The 21,525-nt window shown below is 40.5% G+C and overlaps 1 protein-coding gene across 8 annotated transcripts in view; it reads left to right on the top strand.

Moving 5' to 3' along the window:
• Positions 1-788: 788 nt before the first annotated feature.
• PCDH17 (protocadherin 17) overlaps positions 789-21,525 on the top strand; it is a 96,304-nt gene continuing 75,567 nt past the window's right edge. For 4 of the 8 annotated variants that reach the window (XM_019655906.1, XM_019655905.1, XM_019655909.1 and 1 more), the window contains exon 1: positions 789-5,811. In XM_019655906.1, coding sequence (XP_019511451.1) covers positions 3,244-5,811 — 2,568 coding nt within the window. In that variant the 5' untranslated portion in view covers positions 789-3,243. The remainder of the gene's footprint in view (positions 5,812-21,525) is intronic. The other 4 variants (XM_019655907.1, XM_019655908.1, XM_019655903.1 and 1 more) reach the window with 3 other exon arrangements.

Raw genomic sequence — 21,525 nt, forward strand, 5'->3', positions numbered from 1 at the left:
GCATGGGCGCCTGGGGACAGCTGATTTTCTCTGAGGATAAAGAAAGTTACATATGGATTGCTGTTGCTCGCGGTGCGTTTGCACCAGCACGGGCAGAAGCGGGCGCGCGAGTGCCCTCGCATTCACACGCACTCACTGAAATACACATCACACCCCCCAGAAACACACACACACACACACACACACACACACACACACACACACACTCTGCACCTCATTCAGACAGATCCATGAGAAGCCGGGTTTGCTTCTCCCTTGGTGTGGGTGTGTGTATAGAGCGGGCGTGTGTGTGTGTGTGTGTGTGTGTGTGTGTGTGTGTGTGTGTGTGTGTGTGTACAGAAACCCATCAGGAAGACCACAGCTACCTTATTCTGCACGCAAACTGCGGTTCGGGTTCCTGTGTACACCAGTCAAAAAAAATTAAATCGCTGTCAAACTTTTTTTTTCCTTTCATTTAATCGTCTCCTTTCAAGAGGAAGATGGTAGAGGAGCTTCTCTCGGTAGCCTGATTCGGGAGACCGGGCGGCGAGGCCCCGGGAGCCACCGCGACAACGGAGCAGCGCTGGGCTCTGCAAGCCGGGCAGGTCTCCCATCTAACTGATCTAATCAATGACTCTGTAGCGCTGGGGCTCTGGGCTCCGCCCCCGCCAGTCTCCTCTCCGCCTTCCATTGGGCGCGGGCGGAGGAGGCAGGGCCTTGCTCCTCACGCGGATTGGCTGGCAGGGAATCAGTATCAATGTTTAAGCGGCGGCGTGAGGTGAATAGAGTCAGTCAGCAAGAGGCGCTGAGCAGAGAGCAGGGACTGCGAGCCCCGCGGATGCGGCAGCGGCGGAGGGCGGCTGGGGAGACGCTACTCCAACTGTTGAATTTTCACATTTCATTTCCTTCGATGTTTTGCATGCGGAGATGGATTTATTTGCTTTGAAATCCGCACGTCTTTTGCAGGCTGTGAGCTGATCCTGACAAGCACCAGATTGAAAGGGACCACCCGTGACAGAAAAGGAGAGGAAAAAAAAAAACACACCAAAAAAACCCCTCCCACAACGGACTGCGCACGTAACTGTGCTCACCGGTGCTGGACTCTGTGAACAGAGAACGTTGAGAGGAAAATCATGAACTATGATGCGGGGCTAAGCTGTGAACAGTCCCTGGAATCCTGATTGTGTTCCTTTATTTTTCCCAAGACTCTAAAGCTTTGGGGGTTCCTCACGCCTAACCAAAAGGAGAGGTTGTTTTTTTTAAAAAAAATACATACACCTAGCAAAACAGACGCCTTGTTTTCCTGAGCCTCGGACTCCAGCAGAAAGAGGTAGAGTAAAAGTGCTGGCGGATTCAGCTTTACCTTCCTCCTTTCCTCCCTCCCTTTCTCTCGCTTTTTCTTTTCCTCCAAAACATGAATCTGGCTTTTTTTCTCTCTCTATAGAGTGAGTCAGAGAAAGCGTTAGGAGGAAGCCGCAACTAATATCTCTGTAAAGGGAGCACCATGAGGCGAGAGTGAATACGATTCGTTCCGCTGCCTCTGACTCATCCGGCAGATCGGAACACCTGCATTTAGGGATGTGTCATTCCCGCACGTCCAGGCGCCTCGAGAGCCCGCAATAGTGTGTAGACAGACCTGTACCTACCATCCCCTCGGAGGCAGCGCCCCGGGGTGGGCGGCCCTGGCTCGACCGTGCGGCCGCAGCTCCTCACCCCTACCCTCCCCAAGTCGCCCAGAGACTGCGAGAGCGAGACTGCGGGATGCATCACGCCAGACCTTGATGTGTTGCTTTCATCCAGCCCACTCCTCCTACTATTAAAAAAAAATTGAAGGGTTAAAAAAACAAACAAACAAAAAAAAAACAAAAACCGCACTTTATTCGCTTCTAATATTCATCACTTTTATTCCTCGCCAAGGTTTTCCTTTCTAGATGAAGAGGACTGGGAGACAGGGCCATTGGAAGCAGATGCTGAATGGAAAGAAAAGAGGCACTTGACAGCCCAGCCCTGTGAATGCAGAGACTGTTTTTTCCTTCTAGCGGGAGACAGGGAGAGTGTGTGTGCGAGAACGGGGAGGTGGCTCCCCCTTCCTTTTTATTCCGCCTCCCCCTCCCCCTTCAGATCTGCACATCCGACCATGAGTTGCCTGTTGATTTCCTTTCGCCAGGGAAGCAGAGCAAACTGGAATTAAACTGCAGCGAGAGAAGTCCTTGCTCGCCAGGGAGAGAATGGGATGGTAGCGGCGGCTGCTGGCCTCGCGTAGAAAAATCAGTGTGTGTTCTCCGAAGACAGGCGGAGATACGTCGATACGTTTCCCCCTTCCCAACAGACTCAGACCGCAAACGCCGATCAGGCTGTGTGGCTTTCTGGACTTCGAGGGGGGAGCGCCTTTTCCGAGGAAGAGCGGGAGGAGCTTGGGGGAGGGAGGAAACTACAAATCGGGACACTAGTTCTTTGCGCTGCATTTCCTCCCCCTCCCTCTGGCTGCTCGGAAAGGAGAGAGAGTGAGCGAGCCAGAGAGAAAAAATACGCTTGGCTGGGAGGATGCAGTCCGCCGTTCCTTCAGCCAGCAGTGCAAGATTAGATCTCTAAATGCAGCAAAACACTGCCTGAAAACAGGCTAGCCCGCGAAGGCAGCAGACATTTCACACGGCTCCGGGGAAGCTTCAAAATACAGCCGACTCTCTCCTCGTTGGTCCTCAGCCCCATCCATCTCATCACAGGAGACGAGAAACAAGTAAGGATTTCACTTTCCGATCTGCCTGGTGACACACCTCCCCGCTCCCTCCCCCACCCAATGTGAAGAGTATTCCGGAGGCTACCGGCGGGAGCGGATTTGCAGCGCCCTGGTGGGAACGAGGAAATCCTACGGATTCTTAGCTCATTATCATCCCTGCCAGACTCGATTTACTTCTTATCGCCGGCATCATCAACCAAGTTTGAGTCGCCAGAAGTCCGGGTGGCAGAGACAAAGCCCCGGGCTCGCCCCGAGCCGCAGGGAGCCGCCTTGCTCCGTGCCCCTGCAGCTCTGCTGCGCCTCTGCTTCTTGCCCAGTGCGGATGCTGTAGATCAACAGGTTCGGGAACTTGAGCGGAATAAGGAGAGACTGCCGGGTGCCGCAGCCCGGGCGCGGAGGGGAGGAAGGACCCACAGACTTGTGGCTGGCGTCGCGCGCCCACGCTGCGCCGGGGCTCCAGGCTGGCGCGCACCCATCCGCTGGCCCCTCCAGTCCGGCTGGTCCTGCCCCCACCCCGCCGGTCTGGGATGTACCTTTCCATCTGTTGCTGTTTCCTGCTATGGGCTCCTGCCCTGACGCTCAAAAACCTCAACTACTCGGTGCCGGAGGAGCAAGGGGCCGGCACCGTGATCGGCAACATCGGGAAGGACGCTCGGCTGCAGCCGGGGCTTCCGCCCGCAGAGCGCGGCGGCAGCGGCGGCGGGCGCAGCAAGTCCGGCAGCTACCGGGTGCTGGAGAACTCCGCGCCGCACCTGCTGGACGTGGACGTGGATAGCGGACTCCTTTACACCAAGCAGCGCATCGACCGCGAGTCCCTGTGCCGCCACAACGCCAAGTGCCAGCTGTCCCTCGAGGTGTTCGCCAACGACAAGGAGATCTGCATGATCAAGGTGGAGATCCAGGACATCAACGACAATGCGCCCTCCTTCCCCTCGGACCAGATCGAGATGGACATCTCCGAGAACGCGGCCCCCGGCACCCGCTTCCCGCTCACCAGTGCACATGACCCCGACGCCGGCGAGAATGGGCTCCGCACCTATCTGCTCACGCGCGACGACCACGGCCTCTTCGCGCTGGACGTCAAGTCCCGCGGCGACGGCACCAAGTTCCCAGAGCTGGTTATCCAGAAGGCGCTGGACCGCGAGCAGCAGAACCACCACACGCTGGTGCTGACCGCCCTGGATGGCGGCGAGCCGCCGCGCTCCGCCACCGTGCAGATCAACGTGAAGGTGATTGACTCCAACGACAACAGCCCGGTGTTCGAGGCGCCCTCCTACCTGGTGGAGCTGCCCGAGAACGCCCCTCTGGGCACCGTGGTCATCGATCTGAATGCCACCGACGCCGACGAGGGTCCAAACGGCGAGGTGCTTTACTCCTTCAGCAGCTACGTGCCGGACCGCGTGCGGGAGCTGTTCTCCATCGACCCCAAGACCGGCCTGATCCGTGTGAAGGGCAACCTGGACTATGAGGAGAACGGGATGCTGGAGATCGACGTGCAGGCCCGAGACCTGGGTCCCAACCCCATCCCGGCCCACTGCAAGGTCACCGTCAAGCTCATCGACCGCAATGACAACGCACCGTCCATCGGTTTCGTCTCCGTGCGCCAGGGGGCGCTGAGCGAGGCCGCCCCGCCGGGCACCGTCATCGCCTTGGTGCGGGTCACCGACCGCGACTCGGGCAAGAACGGGCAGCTGCAGTGCCGAGTCCTGGGCGGAGGCACGGCCGGCGGCGGCGGCCTGGGGGGCCCCGGGGGTTCTGTGCCCTTCAAGCTCGAAGAGAACTACGACAACTTCTACACCGTGGTGACTGACCGCCCGCTGGACCGGGAAACACAGGACGAGTACAACGTGACCATCGTGGCGCGGGACGGGGGCTCGCCTCCGCTCAACTCCACCAAGTCGTTCGCCGTCAAAATTCTGGACGAGAACGACAACCCGCCTCGTTTCACCAAGGGGCTGTACGTGCTGCAGGTGCACGAGAACAACATCCCCGGCGAGTACCTGGGCTCGGTGCTCGCCCAGGACCCAGACCTGGGCCAGAACGGCACCGTGTCCTACTCCATCCTGCCCTCGCACATCGGCGACGTGTCCATCTACACGTACGTGTCTGTGAACCCCACCAACGGGGCCATCTACGCCCTGCGCTCCTTCAACTACGAGCAGACCAAGGCTTTTGAGTTCAAGGTGCTCGCTAAGGACTCGGGGGCGCCCGCGCACCTGGAGAGCAACGCCACGGTGAGGGTGACGGTGCTGGACGTGAACGACAACGCGCCGGTGATCGTGCTGCCCACGCTGCAGAACGACACCGCTGAGCTGCAGGTGCCCCGCAACGCGGGCCTGGGCTACCTGGTGAGCACCGTGCGCGCCCTGGACAGCGACTTTGGCGAGAGCGGGCGCCTCACCTACGAGATCGTAGACGGTAACGACGACCACCTGTTTGAGATCGACCCGTCCAGCGGCGAGATCCGCACGCTGCACCCGTTCTGGGAGGACGTGACGCCGGTGGCGGAGCTGGTGGTGAAGGTGACTGACCACGGCAAGCCCACCCTGTCCGCCGTGGCCAAGCTCATCATCCGCTCGGTCAGCGGCTCCCTGCCCGAGGGCGTGCCCCGCGTGAACGGGGAGCAGCACCACTGGGACATGTCGCTGCCGCTCATCGTGACTCTGAGCACGATCTCCATCATCCTCCTAGCGGCCATGATCACCATCGCCGTCAAGTGCAAGCGCGAGAACAAGGAGATCCGCACTTACAACTGCCGCATCGCCGAGTACAGCCACCCGCAGCTGGGCGGGGGCAAGGGCAAGAAGAAGAAGATCAACAAGAACGATATCATGCTGGTGCAGAGCGAGGTGGAGGAGCGGAACGCCATGAACGTCATGAACGTGGTGAGCAGCCCCTCCCTGGCCACCTCCCCCATGTACTTCGACTACCAGACCCGCCTGCCCCTCAGCTCGCCCCGGTCGGAGGTGATGTACCTCAAACCGGCCTCCAACAACCTGACTGTGCCCCAGGGGCACGCGGGCTGCCACACCAGCTTCACCGGACAAGGGACTAATGCGAGCGAGACCCCTGCCACTCGGATGTCCATAATTCAGGTAGGAGACTTTTAGCATGACTGGGACTTTATTGCTGTTTTTGGAGCTGTCCTGAAACCTTTGGTACAGGACAAGCCACACTGCCAGCAGCAGTGAGAGGGGAAACAGGTTTTTTTGTTTTTTTTGTTTTTTTTTTTTTTTTAATGAAAATGGTTTACACTTCTGCCAAGGCCTGTACAACATATTCTGTACATAACCCCTCCCGTGTAAATAGCCTAAAATCTACAAGTTGTAAATGTCTTAACTTTTATGGCGTTTTTAAAGTTTATTTTTATAGGTTTAAAAACGTTAGCAGTGGTCAGTAGCAATAGTTTATCCTACTTTATTTTTATCTGTTGGTCTACTTTTCTTTCTGTAAAAAAGGATCCCCAGTGTAGAAAAAAATTGCTTTACTTAATTCACTTAAAACATGTTTAGTTCTATTAAAAAACTGATGCCAAATGAAGAAATGTAACCCAAATATTAAGAAGTTACTTAACAGCGTAGCAACCTGTCAGAATTCCAGAGCCTGAATCAATTTGAGCTAAGTTTTCCCTCCCCAAAATGTCAGTTTTATATTGAAAAAGTGTTTTAAAGGACATTAATCTCATTTATTCTTTAGCTGAAACTGCAGCATAATGCATTCAAGTGTAGCTTAAGCTTTGGAAATGTGACCTATGTCCTGAGGATCTTTCAAAAGTTTGAATAAATGTAGACTCTGGATAACGATAACTATCTATGAAGAGCTTGCATTTATTTTGTCCTGTAGTTTTCCTGATCTATTTCTTGGAGTCACTGAGGAATAAATAAAGCTCACCAGAGAGAGTCACAGGTTCATTTTGGGGTGTTCAAAACAGGAGGTGAAGTTTCACTAAAGGCAATTGTGCCAAAAAGAATTCCAAGATGCACTTAGTTTGCATATTGTGTAGTCTCAGTATATCTAAGCGATATTTAATATATATCTGGTAATATCACCCAAAGTTATTGATATATGAAAAAAACTAACTGACCCAGCATGGACATAGATTCTAACAGCAGGTTCTGTGTCTAGTCACTGCCAAGTGTCTTTTATCCACTATTGAGTTGTGTCACAGGAAAACTTAATTCTTGCTTATTATGGATGCATGTTGGTACAAATTACTCTGGATGAGCAGTATTTGAAATTCAAAGCTGAGTTTAACTAAAAGTGACACTTTCGGAAGATTAGTTTGGGGCAAATGAAAATAATGTGTTCATTATTTTATGCTTTGAAAAGCAAATACCTTTTAATGACACTTGACTCAGTGATGTTTTCATTATTAAAATTTCACAATCTTATCCTTTCTGAGATAAGTGTAACAAATACTAAACCTTAGCAAAACATACTTTCTTATAATGGTATAATGTCCTTGTAAAACACTCTTGTACTTGATGCTACTTGAATGCCAGACTATCAGTTGCAGTATTAAATCCCATTTTTTATGGTGTTTACTCAATACCAGTAATCATGATTTTTCTGAGGTCTATATAAAACTGAACAAGAAATTTCTCCCTTAAAAAACAATTGTGGTTTCTGAAAGTCTTTCCGTGAATGTGTAAAACTGGTATTTATAATAATCAATCTTTTTAGGAGATTTGTTAAAATATACATTTATAGATCTTTTGCAGTCATTTACAGATACACAGATGCTATATACTTGTATTTTTACCATTGACAGTTACAAAGATATCACAGAGGGTTAATGCTTAACCTTCCACTTGAAGTGCTATCAGTTGAATTCTTATTTAGGGTCCAAGTAGCAACGAGGTTGGTGCAGAATCCTCAGCAAGCCTCGCTCCTTGGTCAGATTAGTGAGAAACAACCTTGGATGAAAGTCTCTAGAAGGCTTTGAGGGACAGGGGTGCCTTACTGTATATTCAAGAACCATGCTGTTCTTGAAGCTGCTCATTTCTTGATGGATGGATGGATGCTGCTGTTGCTGCTGCTGCTGATAATTCCTCTCATTAGCAGGAAAACGTGGGCTAAAGTGAATCTCACACACACACACACACACACACACACACACACACACACACACGGAGAGAGAGTTTAAACAGAAAACAAAAGACAAACTTCCTTGCCATTCCTTTTTTCTACAATTTTAACCCATACCATAAAGACACACACAAAATCCTCTGAAGTTCTTGAAATTTTTTCCAAAGTGGCTCAGTTTCCTGTATTGCTCCAGCCCAGGAAATATCCTCAATATAAACTGTTAAAACAGGCTCTTTTTTTTTTCTTACTGAGTATTTTTTTCCTCCTGTAAAGGAATTCCTAATATGTTAATTTCCATTTAAATGTATCAGATATTTCTCAATATGTATTAGGGACAACAGCGTAAATTGAGTACAGTGACCTTTCTTTTTTCTTTTTTTAAACTAGTGTGCTACAAACACTTGGTGCTAAGTGACATGCCTAAATTAAGGTGTTCGGGTATCCCATTATCTGGTTTCAAGTGCACTTATACTTGGATGTCCTTAACACAGCTGAGGAAACACTATTTGCCTCACATGTGTTTCTGAAGGAAGAATTTTAATCCAACAGCGTGCACTTGAACTAGGAGCATCTAGATCTGGTTTATCTTTATTTTCCAGCATCTTGTGTTGAGAAGGTATGCAGTGTGTTTCTATAGATAGCATGAAAAAAGTTTCACAACTGTTTGAGCTACACTGTTAAAGAGCGGTGAAATGAAACTTAGAAACTTCAGAATTAATAAGACTCATGGTAGAGCTCAAATGAAGATTTCTTTAAATATCAAAAGATTTTGTGTGTGTTGCAGGACCTAATAGTTTAAGGTCAAGAGCTGTAGGTTCTTGGACATGAGGGTATTTTTACTGAATATGGATGCAGAACCATCGTGTAAACTGGTGTAGAAAGATTGGTTGGTGAGAAGAGACGTTTATTTCAGGTTTTCAAGAGATTTTATTTCAAGTTCCTCAGCTGAAGTGAAGTCAGTCTATGGAGTGCTTAAACAACAGTCTGGGGATTAAAATATCCTCAGTAGTGTGACTCATAATACAACATAGTTATAATGAAATATGTTACTCATTGTAAAGCTATAAAACTGACTTTGAAAAATAGGAGCACAGATTTTGTGGTAGGTAAGGCAAATTAATTGTCATGCCAATTTATAAAAGCACTTTTCATAGGAGCAATTTCTATGTGAATTATTTCATATGTTAATATGAGAATCTAAAATTGACATTACTAATTGTCACAAGTAACTGACTGATCATCTGACTGCTCATCATGACTTATTAAGATCAGTCTCAGAGTAACTTCTCAACAGGTGTTTTCAATGAAAGCTTCTCTGAGAAGAGGGCAGAAGGCTGGGATTTCTCCCCAGGGGGAGAATTTCTAGATTATTTTGAACAGCTGTGATTTCAGATTTTTCGGTAGCGCTACTACAAGTCATTTTAATATTCTTTCATAGAAGAAAATATGTTGAACCAGCAGAATAAGATATACTAAAATGATTTTTTAGAAGGAATACCGTGTTTTACAGTTCAATTTTAAAAGACTCACAGCAGCGTTGACTTTAGATTCGTTATGCTAGAAGAGAAAATCCTTTTGAGATATGTGCATGGCCTTTTCAGTAAAAGGGGATTAAATGCATGGTAAATATACAAAAGTGAAATTGAGACATAGAGGACTAAGTAAAATATTGTAGTGTAGACAACAAAACGGTATTTTAGAATGAAAAGGTGAAAGAGAAAGTATAGCTTTGCTAAACAGAAACATTATTCCTTGCCTCCCTTTATTCCTACTTCTCTAATACAAGAGATTCTTGACAATAGGAACTCAGATGAGGTCTCATGACCATGACCTTCAAAACTTCATACTCCAGATGTTAGTGGCTTCACTAACATGCACAAAGTGTGTGAAGGATTTTTTCTTCATTTGTAATTTTGAAGATACTTACTGCAAGGTTATTCTAAGACCACAGTTTGAATTGTTACATGCAGTCATTTCCATAAACTTTATATACATCTCCTTTATATGGGCTATGCTTGTCTGAGTAGGAAAGGAACATTCTTGCTTACTGCATGCCTCCAGAAGTGTCTTGTATACTTGTCTGTTTCATAAAGATTTTTAAAAGATAGCAGGATTAATTCCTGCTTCAAATTAACATGAGTACATAATCACAAAACTATTGTTTTATCGTGTATTAAAAGTAGTATGAGTGAAGTACAAATAAACTCAATTAGAAAGAATCAGCCATTACAGTGTTTTGACTATCTTTTGTACAAGAGTTTAAAACCCAAATTATTGTCATCATTCCTAATATATTGCTACTTTTACTCTTAGTTTTGTGTGTGCCCAGAAAAATCTGAGCTCCAACATAAATCTGTGTGCATTTCTCCATGTTACAATAAATGAAAACATAAAAAAATACAATTTTTAACTATATGAACTAGAAACCTAAGAATCTTATTTTTAATATTAGTTGATATAACTACTCATAAGGTAGTAACTTTTTCATCTATTAATTTTTAGTTTTCAATAAAATTTCTGCAGTACCAGCTAGGTAACACTTACCATCCTTATGCTGAGATGATAAGCCATCAGTCTTTTATAAATGTAAGAGGAAGATAGTTTTCAATTTTATTTCAGGTCTATGAGTAAGTTCTATAATTTTACTTGAGTTCTATGAGTGAATTCTATAATTTTATGTGTGTTCTATGAGTGAGTTTTATAATTTCAATAAATCTATCATACATGAGTCTACATGGAGGATTTTGGGATTCTATTCTTGGCATCTTCATGTTATGGAAGTCTGTGAAAGCATGAAAAATATCAGATCATAGAAAAGTATGCCCTACAATTCCTATCTCAACTCCTTGGACATAGTTTTTAGTCAAGAAAAAAAATTTACATGTTTTAAACAACCCAAAATCATATTTTCCAGAAACTTTTCTCTGTAAAGTAGGTGTTCTAATAGACATTATTCATCTTCATGCAGTGCATACCTGCAGGTTTATATATAAGGTTAAAATTAATTAATTATTCTTAAAATAATCCCAAATATCATCCCTATTAAAGACTAAGAAATATACATATTCAAAAAGAAAAATCCTTAAAAATCTCCAGATACATATTTAATACTGTTTAAAAATATAATATTTGCACTTTATCATATTTCACTACCATTGTCAGGTTTCAAATTTTTTACTATTAGTGCTGCTTATGTAATATTATGCAGTAGAAATATATATGTATATATATATGAAACAAGTGTAAATTAAGGAATATTTTATTTTTTCAGACTAATAAATGTTTATATTCACTTACTGCAGTGCAAGTTGGTTCTGCCTATAATTATGAACATGTGAACAGTGAAACCACCTGGTAAAATGAAAGTATTTGTATACATGTATATATGGCTTTATATGTTCAGCGTAATATATGTAAATACATAAGGACAGATATTAGCTCATTTTTATACTTTATTAATCCAAAGACAGTTCTCTTTTGAAGGACGCACTCAAACCTTTATTTTTCTTTGAAAATATGCTAAAATATATTCATTTTAGTGTTTCAAAGTTTCCAATGGTTTAAAGTTCCTTAGAGGAGAGCCTGTAATTCTAGAGCAGAGAAGTTAAACAACTGGCCTTTAGTGGAGTTTATGCAGATTAACAGAGAAAGAAAATCTCCTCCAGGTTCCTGATTCTTTAGAGGATGGTAGACTGGCTGGAGGCATTGTGAGAGGATATCCTGTGAGTGAGATGATGAAACAGCAAGGGGGAGATGAAGCCACTAGAACTGAACTCATGCCAGCTAGGAAGTAAAACTTAAGTCCCTTACGCTGAGAAGTCTTGCAATACACTCAATAGTGGGTAAATTCTTACAAATGCACCCGCTAATTATGGTATTACTCATTGCTTCACAATGTATTCCCTTCAGTGATAACTCCTATTTAATAAATCCCTCAGGGCATTATCTTAAAGTCATATTTTAGTAAAGCCATTAGGGAAGGGTTTTTTTTTTTTTGTATTGAATTCCTTCAACCAGTGACTGTATATTTATTGGAGAATAGCATCAAGTTCCTTTTGCCTATTAATTGGGAGATGGCGTGACTCCTGCCACCTACCTACAAAACACTTTTAAAGTTCATCAGACCTACACTAATCTATTGTCAACCTGTTTTAGTAAGAGAGCCGTTGACAAGAATTTCCTGCCATGGCTCACAGTATTATTTTGTAGTCAGTCATAGCTTTCACCACTGGCTTTGACAGTGATGTATTGCTATCCTTTGGTCTCCTGAAATAAATGATCTATACCAAAGAAGTCCTTAATGACATCAACATACCATGCTGTGACTAAGCAGAAGCTTGCTAGTGCTTCATTGCCACTGCAGAAATATAAGTTCAACAGTTTTAAGGTAAAACAAAAACAAACAAACAAAAAGACAGCAAAATACGGATGCAAATTGTGGCTGTGTGGGTGGCATCTTTCACATGTATGCCCCAGGTTCTTCCAGTGATAGACTGTAAAATTGGCTTCAGTCAGTGTTTGAGAGAACCCATTGATATCTGTGTGACACACTTTTATTTGTCTGTCCTGGCCTAGTGACATTCTGATTACTGGTATTTGTAGGCCTTGCCCTGGATCTATTTTAAACATTTTATTGTACTGAGATAGCTCTTCCAGTTCATTGAGCATCTAGCATAACTGTGCCGAATATGATTGGCACGTTTGCATATATTTATTCAAAAAATAAGGCCGTAAAACAGCCTAATTATGGGAAAACGAATCATAACAATAAAAGACCATTTACGTTAACAAGCTTTGTGATCAAAGGATAAATACAGGTTGGATAGGTGTGACTTTAGATGTAACTAATCTGCATAAATAGACTTTGGATTGATTGGAGGAACGGAATATATTAAAATAAGGTAATAGTAAGGGCCGGCTGAGTGGCTCAGTTGGTTAAGAGCTCGCTCAAGAGTTTGAGCTCTGAGCAACAGCGGTTCGAGTCAGCCCGAGCTGAGCAGCCGCTGAGCTACCAACAGGTGGCAGGATGGCTCAGCTAAAAAAAAAAAAAAAAAAAAAAAATAAAATAAGGTAATAGTATTCAAAATGAATTATATTCAGGGATTTTGCAATATTTAAAGACCGGTGTTATTTTCTTTGTAGCCAGTAACATAGTCATGAACCATATTTACGTGGGATGAAAAATGGGCAAGGTAAAGATAAATGTAATCTCCTAAGCTTCTATTTGGTTCTGGAATTTACCCTGTCTGAGCAATATTTATTATTTTTCAAACTTGTAATGTTTTTGATTGATTTTTAATTAGGCACACGGTAAAGGGGCCATTTAAAAGACAATTTCCTGTTTACTCTATCAGCTTAAAGCAGCCTTTACAGAATCTGAAAGTAAGAGCACTAAAACTCTGTTTCAAGTTTTCAAAGCTATACATTCATAACTGTTTTGTAGATATATACTGGGTACATGTTTGTGAACTATGTTAATACATAATCTAGATAATAACTTTGTATTCAGAAAGCTTCTAATACTACCAGTTTAATAGCATATGTAGTTTTAAATAACAAAATTGACTTACAATATGACTAAATAACTTTTCCAACAGCTAATCTAAAGCATTAGATTTATTGTCATCAGCTTTTATAGTGATAACTTTTAAAAAATGTAATGTAAGCATAAGCCATCAATTGCTATACTTTACAGCATTTCTACCTGAATCGTTAATAATCATTGCTAAGTAATGAGTTGATTGTACTTGTACCTAGAATGCTAATGCCTCCAATTCAATGAATCTCAAATGGTAATACACACATATAGCCTAAGTTCTAATAGCTTATCTTTATAAAGCAGAAATGCAACAGGTGTTTTATTATAGGCAGAAATGGTCACAGGGTCCAAATATCTTTTGTAATTTTACAACTCAGTTTCAGACTAATGATGCCTTAGGTAAATCCTTAAATTTTTATTTATTTGCACTAAAACATATGCATCAGTTTTGAAACCTAAAACTCTAGTTTTCATCCATAAGATATAATCTGCCTTTTCAATCACAGACCCCCAATATAAATACCTCTGCTGAAGGTGATCATTTTATTTTCCACACAACATATTTTATCAGAGTATGCTGAGATAACTTTATGACTGAATATTCGCTAGATATTTTGCTACTTCACCAGAGCAATTGCATATGCAGAGCTGAGATTTATGAAAACAATTCATCTATGATTACCATGAGAAGGATCATCTAACCACAGTGTAAAGTGGTCGATGCGTGCTTTTACTGATATCCTCATTTCAGTTGATGACATGACAGAAAGAAACAAGAATGTTTGAGAAATAATATGCTTAAAATCTTGCAAAATTTACTACGAAAAAATGTTATCATGTAGTATTTTGGGAATAAAAGGAATTAGCTTCAAAAGAGAATATTATGTAGCTCAAACCTGATGATTGCTTAATGATACATCTTTTACAAATGTTGTCATAAAGGCTTTCTGAAACCCTTAAAAATAACTTGCTTTGATTTTATAGTTTTGTCAGCAAAATCTAGAATGTTCTTTAAATATTGGTGAATTCTAATCAGTATCTTCTTGGGGCACAAAATTCTTGCTTTCTATTTTGCTTTTTCAATTTTGCATCTATTTTAAAATAGTTTATCCCAAATTAAGTTATTGCATGGAGAATGTAAATAAGAGGAGTTATAACTCATGCAAAATAAAAGAGAAATCAGTCTTTATTATCATCATTGAGATAGAATTAAAGATTACATACAAACTTGCTTTCACATAGTTTCAAGGCAAGACCCTTGATTGCTTTATTTTTATTATCATTTTAAGCTTTGCATGACCTCTTATTACCAAAATTAATTGTATTTTCTTTTTGTTTTAAGCCAACACCTAACTCTTAATTTAATCTTGGTTGATTAAATCAGAAAAACCTGAATTAAAAAAAACGTTTGGCGATACACATGGACTCTTACTTCGCATGGTTTGCATGGAATACCTGTGTAATTTTTAAAAACGATGAAAATATGTTGGTGTTAATGCCTGAACCTCAGTGTAAAGTAAGATAGAGGATTATTGAGATCAGGTCTATGTATATATGAAAAATAGCAAACATCTTAACACAACACAGAAATTGAAAAAAAGCTGTATAACCTTGCATGTTTAGTACTGACAGATGCACGGATAGTAGTGATTATTAGCTAAATTTCCAGATCCCGACTTCTAGGAAAGCTACTACTTATCCCTAGATAATAAGTCAGGAATTAAGAGAACTATCTTATTAAACAAATCACACTCACAGGAATTTGTAAGGGTTATTGGCAAAGGCGTACTCTGCAGTGTGGCCCTAATATCAGATGTGCCAATACCAATGAATGAAGCAATATGCCTAATTGGAGGAACTAAAAGACAGAACATATTTAAGCAGGCATTTTTTTCCCCTGATTTTGAGCAATAGACTTTCCAAAAACAAATTTTTTTTTTTTTTACAATCAAGAGAATTACATAGTAATTTGGGTTAAAATACATGCCCAGTTCCCCATCTCAAAACCCAATTTGTTACCACCTGTGGCTATTTCTATTAAAAAAAAAGAAACATAATTACTATGAGTCTCAGCAGTCTTGGAGTAAATTTTTGCAATTACAATACCTCCCTTGGGTAGATGTGTGAAAATGGCAGACTAATTCCTGCCAGGATCTTTCGGCTCCTCATGCATTTTTAGATTTGGCGTCGTCTGCTTATTAGCATGGCTCTGTTTGCTGTGGTTAAAGGTTATGTCAGTGCTTCTATAGTAAATCTCTAGAAATCAAGATCCACAAGTCAGCTATTAAATTTTGCCTTCGGCGGGAAGTTGACACATAAAGTCTTAGCAAAGGAGGAGATGATGTTTTCCAGCACTCTCCTCTGTTGCCTGGTTAAGTTTGAAGTCAATGATAGCAAGACCATTTGGCAGTGTCGAGAAAGCAGAACTTAGACTGGCAGGTACAAAGAAGAATGCAGCCTTTTAAACTATAAAATAATATCTAATCAGCAGAAACCAATGGAAGTATTTTTACTTCATGCTTGACCCTAAAGCTACTTAATACATAAAAATTTTAAAGAGCCTTAATAAAGATACTGAGACTGGGTGATGAGCAGGTGGTTTCACATGCTACCAGTTTCCATTCATTTCTTCTTTGGGTTGTGATGTATAACCTCTGTTCTTAATCAAGATCTAATTGATCTAATCACAAAATAATTACTTTGTCACAAAGCAGTGTAGATAGCAGGACTCCTGAGGACAGGGCCACATCATCTGGTTCGTTCGTCACTGCAGTTGAGAGAACCTAGCATGGACTCTAATAGTTGGCACTGAAAAAATATGAATTCTTCATAATGTCCTGTGATCACCAATCAAATATGAGCCAGAGCTTGGCATTCAAACCTAGAAATGACTAAGGCCAAAGTTTAGGGTCTTATTTACATAAAATTGCTGAAATACTGATGTGCTGCTAAATAATTTTTTTAAAGGTGACATATTTTGATAATTTTTGTTTATAGTTGTTACCTTTTTAATAGCTGCAATGAACATCCCTATACAATTCTATTGATCATATTACATGTTCATGGAATAAAACATGTGAGCATCAACTTTCATTTGTTTTTTGTTTTTTTTGTTTTTTGTATATACATACTCATATATATGTGTATATGTATAAACACATAAATATATATGTAGCATATCAAGAGAAAATCGTGCTAGGGCATTTCTTTCATCTTTTGTCCTATTCCTTGGAATTGTTTATAGTGTTGAAACTATGCAATACAAATGTTATAACATTTGTAAAGGCTTCAAGGATCACGTAGCTCTAGTAAATTTTTAAGAAACTAATATGATCCTTTTTACATATATAAGTAAGTTTGAGACTTATATTTATGGAAGCCTTCCATAAAATGTAAATACTTATTTTCTATATGAGTTTTTAATGAAACAAAATTACAGATAAGCCATAAATAGTAATTTTTGGATTACATTTATTTATATTTGTTGACATGTAATTTTATGATTTAATTACTTTGGTACCAACAAGTTGCCATCTGATAATGGGAAAAGAAAATCACCCTGGGCAATTATCATATGTATATAATTATAATAGCCCAGCTTAGAAAATTCTTTTCAAAATTTCAGAATCTATCTTGTGTAGGTGGTATGAAACTGTCAGGCACATATTGAGGAAACATAAGCTAAGCATTCACATAAACAGTATGTTGCCCATTTCAGTATTGTTATTTAAAATACATCTGCGATTTTCAGAGCTGTTCAATTCATAATCATTAATTCAATTAATAAAGATGAAATAATTAAAAAGCCCTTAATTAAAATAATTTACTACTTGTAAGCTATTTTAGGACTTAACTATTATATTTCTGAATTTTACATTTTAATCACAGAATTTACATCCAACAAAAGGGGCTTGATAGAATAAAAGCTTCAAGCAGAATGATTATTCCAACTATATTAAAAATTTAATTATGCCCACTTGCCAGAGAAGCTGGGATACAAAATAAAGGCAAATATAATAGAAAGGAGCATAGAAATCTAGATTTAAGAAGTTTAGAGTTCATTGTCAATTAACATTCAAAAACAAGACTTTCTGAAAGATTAAACTCATAGTGTTAAATATTTTATGTTAGCCCACATATAATAATTTCTCAACGGGGACATTAATATCCATCATCACCTAAATATTATAGTTCAAATTCTCCTGTACATTCACCCTGGACTATTTGGCATTTTGCGAAAGAAGACACATTAGCAATGCAGCAATGGATGCTGCTTTCCAGATGGGATGCCAGGCTAGGTCTGGATGTCGTGTCACTACAAGAGGCTTACGTACTAGGAGCTAATATTCTCTCAGACAGCCTGTAATATTCCGTGATCTGTCTGTATTTTACTCATTCCTCTGAATGTGCTTTATCTTAAACTATCACACATTCTTTTTTTTAAAGAATACAGCTTCGAAATCTACTGGAAATGTGACTTCCAAACAATGTTGGTAAAAATGTTAATGTTTTGCAGATATACCAGTTTTCATGCATTTATATTAGCTTTCACACAAACCATGTAATCTAAAACATGTATTATTTGTTTTAAAATTTTCAAACAGTTGTTTAAATATTTGAAAAACATCATAAAACATAACTTGAGTGAAGCAAAAGGAAAGGAATTATTATTTATGTCTTATACCAAACTATTGTAATTCTTTATTCTTACTCTTGCCACCTGGTCTCTTTCGGTGATACCCAATCAGAAAATACGTTTTTACATTGATACCTTAAGAACCTTTTATATTTACATATAATATAAATATTTTTAAAAATTTAGACGTACAAGGTATGACAATTAAATTTACAAACATGCCACTGTGAGCTTACATTGGCAGCACTGTACAAACAGCTCAGGAAGGTTTCATAACCTTGGTATATCAGTGTCTCACAGCTGTGTTCATGTGCTGACGGTGTCTTGATGAGTGGTGTCCATTATTTTTGTGTGTATTTGTGTGCCATCGCGAGAATGTCTGAGCTTGAATTAGAGCAAAAAACAAACATCCAATTTCTTGTTAAACTTGGCAAAAGTGGAAGTGAAATCAGGGACATGTTAGTCCAAGTTTATGGGGATAATGTCATGAGGAAAGCGGCAGTGTACATGTGGATTAAATGGTTTTCTGAGGGGAGAGACCGCGTCACTTGTGAAGAGAGGTCAGGGTGGCCAGTAACAAGCAAAACTGATGAAAACATTGCAAAAATTCATTGAATGGTGCATCGAAATCATCAGCTGACTGTGAGAAGCATAGCTGACCAAATGAACATCGATAGAGAAACAGGAAAATCTTAACTGAAAGGTTTGGCATGGGAAGGGTGTGCAAAAATGGTCCTGAGGAGCTCACTGATGAACAGCAGCAAAGGAGAGTCGAAGTTTGCCAAGACCTTTTGGAGAGGCAAGACGATGTTTTGGGCCATGTTATCACTGGTCATGAAACATGGGTGACCAATACGACCCTGAAACACAGCGTCAAAGTGCACAATGGAAGTCAGCCAATTCTCCATGACCAAAAAAGTTCCGTTAGTCCAAATCAAGAGTCAAAACGATGTTGCTAACCTTTTTTGATATCAGAGGGATTATTCATTATGAATTTGTACCAGCTGAACAAAAAGTTAACTAAGTTTACTATTTGCAAGTGCTGAAAAGGCTGTGTGAAAAAGTGAGATGAAAACGACCTGAACTTTTCGCCAACGATTCATGGCTCTTGCATCACGACAATGCACCAGCTCACACAGCACTGTCTGTGAGGGAGTGTTTAGCCAGTAAACAAATTACTGTATTGGAAAACCCTCCCTACTCACCTGATCTAGCACCAGTGACTTCCTTCTTTACCCAAAGATAAAGGACATATTGAAAGGAAGACATTTTGATGACATTCAGGACATCAAGGATAATACAATGATAGCTCTAATGGCCATTCCAGAAAATGAGTTCCAAAATTGGTTTGAAGGGTGGTCTAGGTGCTGGTGTCAGTGCATAGCTTTCAAAGGGGTGTACTTTGAAGGTGACCATAGTGATATTCAGTAATGAGGTATGTAGTACTTTTTCTAGGATGAGTTCAAGAACTTCATTGTCAGACCTCTTGTATGTTGATGAGACCATGGTGGTGTTTACCACCAGATAAACATTTAACTATATGAACACTCAGGATTCATATAGTTGATATTACACAGTGGAGCTGTATAGGAGTGGGCTAGATTTGAGATGGGTTGGATTGAACAGTATTATGTTTAGCATAATTAAAATGCATTTTAACAGAAAAGAAACTTTTGTTTGTTAGTTAAAATAAAAGCTTCTTGGATTTCTTTTCATCTAGTCTTGAATATATTGGGTTGTCGAAAAAGTCATGATGTATTTTTTTCTGTTTTTCATTGCAGAGTTATTTGAAGAGGTAAAATGTTGATTTCTTTTTTATAAAAGCATTAAAACAAACCTCCATATTATGCCTTCTTTTTTTTCTTCAGGCAAGATTGTGCTCTGTTGAGATCTAGTGGAGATAAAATTCTCCATCTGCCACTCCTGAAAATAAACTGCTTAATTTTTTACCTCTTGATGAATGTTCTTTATATGTTTATGCCTATTTAGATCAGAGAAATTGACTAACGGATCAGTTGGGAACATAAGGAAAGGAAATGTATATGCTTAGTCAACAAATACCTTAAAATTATTTTCATCTGAAAGTTCCCATTGAGCCTCAGAGAACTTGAGCTTTATTTTACTCATTATTTAAGTAGAGAAATCAAATCTCCAAGGATGAATCTGTTAATTATTATAGTTTGGGTTTTGTTTGGGGGGAAATGTGGGATGGTGATGGAAAGATGTTAGGGGTAGGAGAAGGAACGGGGCTCTGATTCAATATCCCCAGGTAATATGATATAAATGGGAAATGGATATGTCATTTCTGTTGGTTAATTGTAATAAACCTATTATCTTGTTAGAGAATTAAGGTAGAATCAACTTGTTGGGAAACAGATAAAAGGTGTATGAAAGCATTTAAAATGGAATCATTAGATTTCACTGCACCCATCTGCTCCCAGGAAATACAGTTGGAAATTTGATTCGTTGACCTTTAGCTGCCATTTTAGACATCAGTTTCAAAATCTATGTTTTCAAGTTGGACATTTGAACCTAATTTGATAAGAGTCATATTCAGTACATTTTTAACCCAATTACCTTTTGAAAGAAATTTGCAAAAATAAAATCAAGCTTAATGGGCTGGTGTATATTTGACCAAGATACACTTTAATCCTGGATATGGTTAAAGTAACTAATGTTCAACTTCATTAAGGTTTCCATTAACTAGAAGTTCTGAACTTTTTACTGTTATTTTATGCATGAACTCCTACCTCTCATTAATTATTTTCTGGATTCATATTATGCTACATTTATACTTATAACATCTAATTACACTGAAGTGGCATACCATGACTTGAAAAGAAAAGGCAATATTTAACATTTCTGGTGGTTATCCTGAATTTCAAAAATTTTGGCACTTTACAACCCCTTTGACAACCTAAGTTTGATACCACAGAACTTTCCTAAAATATTTTTTCTATCTTTGCTCAGAACGGCAATGCATGGTAAAATTATATACCTAACACAACAAGTACATTATGTAAATTGATCATGATTTCTTGTCAGCTGTTGCGTATCGCTCTGCTCAATGAAGTTCATGTAAGTTGGAAAAGAATCGTGATTAGACAGGTGTTTCTTTAGCCTATGAGATCAAATTTCTGAAATATTTATGTAGTGACGAGCCAGATGTATACAGCTTAACCTTATAATCCTATTTCACAGCTTTTCCAAATACTTGGAAACTTGTTAAGTAGGAAGCTGATTATTTTGGCAGCATATCTCCATTAATAGGATTCAAAGCTCCCTTATTTACAAGCCAGTGCTGTTAATATAATCTGGTATATTAAATCAACAGGGAAATTGAAAACGTAGAATCCACCTATGGGTTAATTGACAGGGAAGTTTTTTTTTCTGAAACTTCTGAATGTGTTTTTCATTGACATGATAATATCAGAACACACACAGCACAGGTGAATGACGTAAAAGGTTTGGATGCTACACAACTACTATTTTGGTATGAAGTACTATCACTATTTCTCAGATTCCTTGTACTTTTTTCATCATCTT

Source organism: Hipposideros armiger, unplaced genomic scaffold (assembly GCF_001890085.2).
Source record: "Hipposideros armiger isolate ML-2016 unplaced genomic scaffold, ASM189008v1 scaffold_251, whole genome shotgun sequence".
NCBI classification, from domain to species: domain Eukaryota; kingdom Metazoa; phylum Chordata; class Mammalia; order Chiroptera; family Hipposideridae; genus Hipposideros; species Hipposideros armiger.